We start from the raw sequence: 9,331 nt of genomic DNA, 5'->3' as shown, positions 1-9,331 counted from the left end.
AAGAGATTGTCTTTTCTCCTATTGTGTATTATTGGCAACTTTTTGGAAAATCAATTGGCTGCAAATGCATGAATTTACTTCTGTGCTCTCTGTTCCATTCATCTGTTCCATGTCTGTTTTTATGCCGGTACCATACTGTTTTGCTTACTATAGCATTACAGCATATTGAAATCAGGTAGTGCAATACCTTCAGCTTTGTTCTTCTTGCTCAAGATTGTATTTCTGTGCAAAATGCCATAGGGATTTTGATAGGAATTGCTTTTAATTTGCAGATAACTTTACGTAATAAGAAAAATGTTAATTTTGTATTTTCTGAACACTTTCCATTTAGTGTTCTAGTTTGAGATTTCTTCAACACTTCTCATCAAAGTTTTATTGTTTTCAGTGTATGGACCTTTGACCCCCTTGGTTAAATTTATTCCTAAATATTTTGTTCTCTTTGATGATAATAAAAAGAGATTTGGTTTCTTAATTTGTTTTTTGGATGGTATATTGTTAGTATATTGAAACACTTTTCTTTTTTGTATTTTGGTTTTGTATTTTGCCAATTTACCTAATTCATTTATTAGCTCCAATAATTTTTATGATGGAGTCTTTACTTTTTTTGTATGGAAACAAATAAAATAGACTCAAAGCATCAACTTTTATCATTCTTCTTATTATTTTATTGTCATTATTACCATTTCTAGCTCTAAGTCTAACATGCAATTATTGACCATACAGTCTGCTCATATCCTTTCCTATTTCAATGTTTGTTTTTTCTTAATTATGTGTATGACCTCTGCTGCATATATTCTAGATATGAATCATTTTTAGTCAAAAATTTGTCATAATCTTCTTCTAGTCTCTTGTCTTTAAATCAGTTTATGGTATCATTTGTACCATTTCAATCTTTTTGTTAGATTGACTTTCATTATCCCAACATAGTTAAAGTTTAACAATTTTTAACGTATATTTTTATATCTTGTTTTAAACATTCTTTCTATTCTGAGGTTAAAAAAATAAAACAAACTGTCTACATATTAATAAAAGTATTGATTTTTTTTCTCATCTCTCCCAGACACTGAAAGTTTTTAATTTTCTTCCTCATTTAGGCCATGAAGGGTTTATCTAACTTTTTATTTCTTTTCCATGTAAAAAGCTGGTTTTCCTAACCACTTTGAAGGGTCCTTTCGCCAGTGATTTCCAATGTTACCTCTTATTTACTCAGGTAGCTGTTTGTATATGACTGATCCTTTTGTTTATGAACTTTCTATGGGAAGAAAATCTTATTTGTTTATCTTTGTGGCCATACTAATTAGCGTGGCCTAGTTAACAATAAAGTTTTTCAAAGCTGAATGTCATTTGAACTGTAGCTCGACAGAAAATTTACAGTTCTCCAAGAGCACATGACTAGGACATAAGTTTTTCTTTTAATATTTGGTTTAAGAAATACGTATTGAAAGCAAATATAAATATAAGAACTATTTTCCTATCTACTATACCACTCTAAATTTCTTAAGGGCTTGCATTTTCAATTTATGTTTGAGTAACTATTAAACATGAGATCTTTATATTAAAAATTATTTTTGTTTATTCATTTAACAAAAGCCAATTATTCAGTATCTAATTTGCAATGCACTACAGTTCAAGGCATAGGGTATAAAGTCAGCCATCCTCATGAAGCACATCACCTTTTCAGGGATAGGTGGATGAAGAAGTAACTGATGTAATAAGTGCTCTAGGAGGGATATGTATAAAGTACAACATAACATAGTGAAGGAAGAGTTGGCTTTGCAATAAAGAGCCAGAGGAGTCTTCACTGAAGTGATCATGACTTAGTTAAATCTCCATAAGGAAATTTAAATTCACTAGGCAGAAAAAAGAAAAAAAAACAAACAAAAAAACACGTGTTTTCTTACCAGTGGACTGACAAGCGCAAAGTCACAGAGGCCCGACGGCACATGGCATGTTCAGGAAATAGCAAATAACCTTTATAGCTAAAGCAAAGACATCAGGGATGGGGAAAGGAGCTGAAGATTAATCTGAAAAAAATAGATTCGTGTCAGACTTTGAAGAGATTTGTATGAAGAAGTTGGTCATAAATCTATGGGCAACAGGCAATCACTGAAATTTTGAAATAGGCACATCATGTGATCAAACTTTTATTTCAGGAAATAACTGATGTCAGGATGATAGATGGACTGAAAGGCATAAAGACTAAGACATACTAAAGTTTATTTTTTGTAGACAGAACAAGAAATGGATTTCTGGGTTTCTGTAATAAAATCTTCACTTGTTTTCTTGCTTCTATCTTTGCCTCTTATAGGATAATCATGACACAGCAGCCAGAGCTATTCTTTTAAAAATCAAACCAAGTCATGTCACTTCTCTGCTCAGCTCTTGCAATGATTCTTCAAATCGCTCTGAGTAAAAGATAAAGTCTTTATAATCAATAACTTACAAGCTCCCATCACCCGTCTGCCCTTGTCTCTTACTCTTCTTTCCTTGGTTCCCTCATTCTAGCCTCGCTGGCCTCCTTGCTGATTCTCATAAATGCTAGATATGCCCCATCTTAGGATCTTTGTCTCATAAATGCAGAGTTAATTCCCTTATTGCTTTTAAACCTTGACTCAAGTGTCACCCTCTCAGTGAGGGCTTCCCTGGTCACCCTATTCAAGATTGCAAACATCCATCTCTTCCTAGCACTCACAATCGTCTATGACCTGCTTCACATTTCCTCCCAAAGCATTTGTTATCTTCTAACATATTACTCAATTTATTCTTTAAATTATTCTATTGTCTTTCTGCCTTGCTAGAGTTTAAGGCAGGAATCTTCTCCTTTGTTGACTAATGTGCCTAGAACTTTGTCTGGTACATAGCAGGCTCTTAATAGAATTAATATTTTCAATGAGTAGAATGATAAGGGTCTAAGACAGTAAGATAGTGACAAAGGAGAAGTTGGATTGAACAGTTTGGAAATGAATCTAGTGTGATTGTGTATGGGACTTAGTAACTGATTTAATATGATCATTAAGTGAGATGAGGGAATTTACCTATTTGGCTTTGTTGAATCAGTGGATTATAGTGTGATTAGCCTATATTCTTTTATTTCTAGTAAGAACAGAAAAATTAGTTTCTTTATTGATTTTAAAACCATGTAAAGACTATATAAGGTATATTAAAGTTTTTTAAACTCTCTTATAATCTCCAGCTATACAAATATGTATTGTCTTTGCTTTAGTGTTTTATAAATATTTTCATATTTCCTTGAAAGAGACAGAGAGACAGAGACATAGAGAAAGAGATGGAAGAAGATAGGCTCTCAAATTATCATCTACCTTCTTCAAGTACTACATGTTAAATAAAGAAAAATAGATCCAAATTACCCTCTATTGCCCTTGCTTCTCTCTTTTTTACTATGGGACCATTGTCCTCATGATCCTGGTTATCATGAACCTTAGCTCTTACATGGGTGTAATTACTTGCTCTTGCAATAGTCTGGTGCCCTATGAGAGCACAGGACCATGACTTTTGTACTCTGAACAGTGTGACCGGAGAAGAGGGAAAAAAAGAGCTTCACTCTAGCTTGGATTCAGAGCTGCTTTCAAGATCCAGCTTTGTTAACGTATTAGCAACAATCCCTAAAGCAACTTGTTTAACCTCATAAAGAATCAGTTCCGTCCTGCCTCCGCCGGGGCCGAGCCGCTGTTCGGGTGACAGTTGAGAATGGCCGGAGCTGATCGACGTCCTTGAGGAGGACAAGGAGCTGGAGAAGGAGGCGTGTGCTGTCCTGGGCAGCAGCGACTCCGAGAAATGCTCCTACTCGCAGGGCTCAGCAAAGAGGCAAGCACTACAGGCCTGTAGCATCCCAGAGGGAGAAGAACCAGCAGGAATTTGTTTAGCTTGCAGTTACGAATGTCATGGAAGACACAAACTATTTGAGCTATACACAAAAAGAAATTTTCGTTGTGATTGTGGAAACAGCAAGTTTAAGAATTTGGAATGCAAATTATTTCCTGACAAAGCAAAGGTAAATTCTGGCAATAAGTATAATGATAACTTTTTTGGATTGTACTGCATTTGCAAGAGACCTTATATATCCCGAAGACGAGATTCCAGATGAGATGATCCAGTGTGTAGTCTGTGAAGAATGGTTCCACAGAAGGCATCTTGGTGCCGTTCCCCCTGAGAGTGGGGATTTTCAAGAGATGGTATGCCAGGACTGCATGAAACGTTGTTCTTTCTTGTGGGCTTATGCTGCACAATTGGCAGTAGTCAAACTATCCACTGAGGATGATGGATTGGCATGGAATATTGGTGGAATAGGTGATCAGGAAGTTATTAAACCCAAAAATGGAGAGCATCAAGATAGTACCCTCAAAGAGGATGTTCCAGAACAGGGAAGGGATGTCCAGGAGCTTAAAGCAGAGAACAGTGAACCATGTGCTAGCTCTAGTTCTGAATCTGATCTCCAGACAGTGTTTAAGAATGAAAGCCTCAATGCAGAATCAAAATCTGGCTGCAAACTTCAGGAGCTTAAAGCTAAGCAGTTTATAAAAAAAGACACTGCCACCTATTGGCCCCTGAACTGGCATAGCAAGTTGTGCACCTGCCAAGACTATATGAAAATGTATGGAGATCTAGATGTCTTGTTCCTGACAGATGAATATGACACAGTTCTGGCTTATGAAAACAAAGGCAAGATTGAGCAGGCCACTGATAGGAGAGATCCTCTAATGGACACGCTTAGCAGCGTGAACAGAGTCCAGCAAGTGGAATTCATTTGTGAATACAATGATTTGAAGACTGAACTTAAAGACTATCTCAAGAGATTTGCTGACGAAGGCACCGTTGTTAAGAGAGAGGACATTCAGCAATTCTTTGAAGAGTTTCAGTCAAAAAAGAGAAGAGTGGAAGGGATGCAGTGTTACTGCAACTAGAGTGGAGAGTGAGGCTTTCTCATTCAGGCCAATGAAAATGCCGCTTCCTATTCTTGGAATAATAAAAGAGGTGTGGTTCGCATTTGGCCCCCTTTCCGTCCTCTGTCTGGAGAGGCCTCACACTCCCTTCGTTCTCCTTAGCTGCAGTAGCCACAGTGTGGATGCTGACTTCTCAGCCAGCATCCTTTGTGACATAGCTAATGCAGCTCATTCCAGAGACTTCTCCAGTATACACCTACTCCAGTGCACCCAGGGTTATTTGCATATGTTTTTAAAAGTTTGATTTGGTTTTGAGAAAGCAAATTGGTTTCTTGTTTAATGATCTGTTATTTCACTCCCAGATGTGTGTGTTTTGCCACAGAGCTTTTGCCTTCTAGGACCTCCTCTGCAGGCATCATAGAAGGCTCTCTTCCTGTCACCTAGAACCTAAACAGGTCACCTCACCCCTATGATCGTGGTGCCTTGGGTCAAAGCTTCCTCACACCTGGTCTGCTCCTTCTTTCACATCCCTGCTTTCTGAGGTTTGGTCATAGCTTAGAAAGGATCTTAGAACTTGTTTTCTCTGGGCCCAGCCTCCAGAGTAACCAGAACTGATGGTTTTCTGGTCTGAATGTTCGTCACAGGTGGGAAATTAATGGATGACAGTGTTGAGGAAGCAAACCTTTGTTACGAATTTTACTAATACATTTAAAGTGAAATTTTCTTTGATGATTCCACTGGCACTAGAATTAGAATTTCAGTACTGTAGCGCTCACAGGGCTTCCTGGAGAACATTTGCCAGTATACTAGTCCCTTTTCTGCTGCCTAGAAAACAGACCGGGTCTCACCCCTGTGAAATCTTGGTGGTTTTTGAAGTCCTCTGGATTTCTTGATATTATCAGGGATATTCATAAGCATATATCAAAAATGGACCTATTTTGATATTCTGTTATGAAAATGTTATTAGAACTTCAATAAATTATTATTTTTTCCCCTTGAATCTGTGCTGAAGAAAACTGATCCTGAGTTAGCTTACGCATAATAAGCAGGACAGTGAGCCCAGTTTTGGAAGAGACAGACTGTGGAAGAGATTCCAAACAAGGCCCAAGGCTGCACAAATGACAAGTTTTATGTATTTAATGTTAATGTACATCTCTGCTTCCCTAACAACTGTGAGATTTTTTTTTTAAGATCCTCGTGGAAGGTTGTATAGAGCCCCACATTTGAGGGTAGTCCTTTCAGTTGATGTGACACCTCCTTATTATTGATGTGAGATGCCCCTCAGTCTTTGTGGGAAACACCCTGTGATCTATATAGAGCCTCGGCTTCTCTCTCCCTCTGGAGAAACAGTAGGAGACACACCTTGATGTATGTTAACAAAAGCATTTGAGGCTGTGGGCCACTCATGTATATTAATATTCCTTTTGTGTCCAGCATTCATGTATTTATTCGAGTGCCCAATCCCTGGACGAGATGAACTATGCCTTACAGAAAGTCAAAGCCTCAAAGAAATGATACAACCATGTTCTCTGGCATTCAGTCTCTAATAACAGATCCTCACGAAGGGTGGTATCTGTAGCTGGAAGGTCTTGTGGACGCAGTACATGCTGGTGAGCCCTGAACTGGCCTGCAGAGGGTTCTGTTCAAAGGCTCAGGTGTCTTTGAGGTTATTTATCAAGCTTGGGAACTCTTCCAAGTCTAAGCATGTTTCGAACCCTTTCTGCAGTGTTGCACTATTAGTATACCATCACGTCCTGGAAGTTTTTAATCTTCTCAAATATCCGACGTGACTACCAGAAAGTCCCTTGCTTCTTGTGATCGATCAGGACCAAGTCTTGGAGGTGATGTTACATGCAGCACAATAATACCAATCAGTTATCCCAATGCCAAAGGGCCATTTTATGAAAGGTACTATTCCATCTTTCACATTAACTGGAAACCTCTTTTTTAACCTGTTATTCACAACTAGTTTTCTTATTGACTATATTGGACCATCTCTTCCTGTAGAGACTTGATTTTGGCCAACATATTAATGCATGTTTTATGCAAAACACAAATATGATATTAGTTGCTTTTAAGGAATTCTGGCATTGTATGTGCATTTTTGTAGAAATTGTTACTGGACTTATAATTACATACTTAACTCCGATCAGGTTTCTGTAAAATTTAAATAAAACCGATACAAAAAAAAAAAAAAAGAATCAGTTCCTCTCTTGGTAAAATGATACTATTACATAGTATTGTTGTAGTGAGGACGTGTAGTTTTTGAAAATCATGAAATACAATAGATGTAGAAGATGCAGTCATCATTCTGAAGAGCAAAGTGGGCTCATAGACAAGGAATCCAGTAGAGACATTTATGTTACTTGGTCTTTAGAAACTATTCTATTTGTGGGGGAGGGGAATAAAAACCTAGTTTTAGTTTTAAAATTTTTTCAACCAAGTCTGGTACTAGGTTCCAGTGCTATTTTTCTACTAGACAGTCACAGACTGAGTTGTCACATTTATATTTTTGCCCCAAAAGTTGCCTTGGGATATAGCCATTCAGGGATCCCTCTAAATTTTATATTAGCTCGTATCAGGATATTTCCTGACTAGAAACACTGCTGAATGACATCTCTAAGGGAGTTAAGTGTGTTTAAAAATTAATCAGTACTCTAATTTCACCTTCAGAATATTTGCTAGAATCTGCGAATGTGTAATCACGAATATAGCATCAAACTATTTCTTATTAAATCTAAGATTGAGTTTTCCATCTTGATTATATGCTTGGAAATTTCCATAATCAGTAGTCCTTTTTTTCTGTAATTTTCATTGCTAAAGTTCTTCTGATATTACATAAGGAAAGTCGATAGTAATCTTTTCCGTCGTTTTGTGCTTATAAAAGTCAATAACTGGAGCAATAAGACATCACAGGTAAAACAGGACTACTTTGAACCTCAAAGAACTAAGGCATTTTAATGCAGTAGAAAGTTCACTGAACCAGAATACCAAAGGTTTACATTTAGTTCTAATCTTCCACTAGCTAGATCCCAGGCCAATCATTTTACCTTTCTGTGAATCAATTCTTTACCTAAAAAGTAAGCAAATAGACTACATAATTTGTATCTTTTACCTACAAAGTTTTATGAAAATTATCTCTTCCTGGAAGAGGAATGGCAATTAGGGGAAAAGGAATTGTTTTAAAAGCCTGCTAACTGAAAGCTAGCCAAAGATGTTTGAAGCAGATACCATCCTGATAACTTGTAGCCATTGGAGAAGAGACCATTTACTAATTGTCCAATAGAATTAAAAATAGCAGCACAGAGAGGCAATTTGATTATGTTTATAAAATTCCCTCTCTAGGTAGTATAAAATTCAGTAGCCGGTGATATCGGAAAGCATGAACTTGTTTTGGCTTCTTTGTGAAACTACTTTTGATATGAGAGTTTGTCAGAAGAGGTTAGTGGTGATTTACATTCTCTATTTCTAATTATTTTCCGCATTTCAGATCTCTTGAACAACTCTTGATAAAACTACAGTGGAAGTTTCACAACACCTTCAATATCTATTTCTTAAGGCTCTTCAGTTAATTCAAAACCCAAGAAAAATCTGATATCCTATTTAAAAACATTGCATGTCATACTAAGTATTTATCTGAACAACAGAGGGTTTCAGATAAACAAGCAATAAAAGCAGTATGTTCAGGGAAGATAGGAAGAGTAATAGGAATTTCATTTTTAACCAATTCTTCTGATGCTGTTATTATTATTATTAGTTTTTGGAAATTCTCCTTCATCAAACAATGCATTCTGGGGCATTCTGGCAGAGCCCATATAGAGTCAATGATAGACATTGTAAAAAGTCCTTATGCTTGTTTTTCAATGGAAGATCAAAATGATCCCCACACCAACAGCTACCAATATGGATTGTGAATAAAAACAAACAATAGCTCAGAGTAATTGTGTGTGACCACTGTATTTCTTTCATAGACTCATTAATTCATTCAGGAAACATCTACTGACAACTTGTTACATATCAGGTACAGTGCTCTAACTTGAAACTGTTCACATTAGACCTTGGGTTATGACTTTATAGGCTACTAGGTACTTTTATCTAAAAAGAATAACTGTTTTTCTGGTATCTTCAACATATGCCATCTATTGCTGTTTTTTCCTGATGGTGACTTCACATAATGTTGCCTTATGTTGTACTTATCAATATTCTTAAAACATTTATTGGCTCCATCTTGCTTATTACCAACTCGTAAACTTTCTGCAACACTCCACATTTTACAACTGCATGGAGAAAGTCATTTTTCCACAAAGTTCTTATTTTGAAATTTTTCAGGCCAATTGCAAAGTTGAAAGAATAGTATGATATAAACACCCAGATAGTCTCCAGCTAGGATTACTAATTATTAACATTGTGCCTTTTTCAGTCTATTTCTA

The 9,331-nt window shown here is 36.6% G+C and overlaps 1 protein-coding gene across 1 annotated transcript in view; it reads left to right on the top strand.

Annotated features, from left to right (window-relative positions):
- Nucleotides 1-5,901, top strand: part of LOC108306214 (putative E3 ubiquitin-protein ligase UBR7) — a 10,610-nt gene extending 4,709 nt beyond the window's left edge. The window contains 2 exon segments of the mRNA XM_037739237.1: nucleotides 3,719-4,077; nucleotides 4,079-5,901. Of these exon segments, the coding sequence (XP_037595165.1) occupies nucleotides 3,719-4,077; nucleotides 4,079-4,922 (1,203 nt within the window). The 3' untranslated portion in view covers nucleotides 4,923-5,901.
- The last annotated feature ends 3,430 nt before the right edge of the window (nucleotides 5,902-9,331 follow it).

Source organism: Cebus imitator, unplaced genomic scaffold (genome assembly GCF_001604975.1).
Source record: "Cebus imitator isolate Cc_AM_T3 unplaced genomic scaffold, Cebus_imitator-1.0 Scaffold3, whole genome shotgun sequence".
In the NCBI taxonomy this organism is placed as follows: domain Eukaryota; kingdom Metazoa; phylum Chordata; class Mammalia; order Primates; family Cebidae; genus Cebus; species Cebus imitator.
The sequence above is the reverse complement of the archived record's forward strand: the minus strand, read 5'-3'. Positions and strand labels throughout refer to the sequence as shown.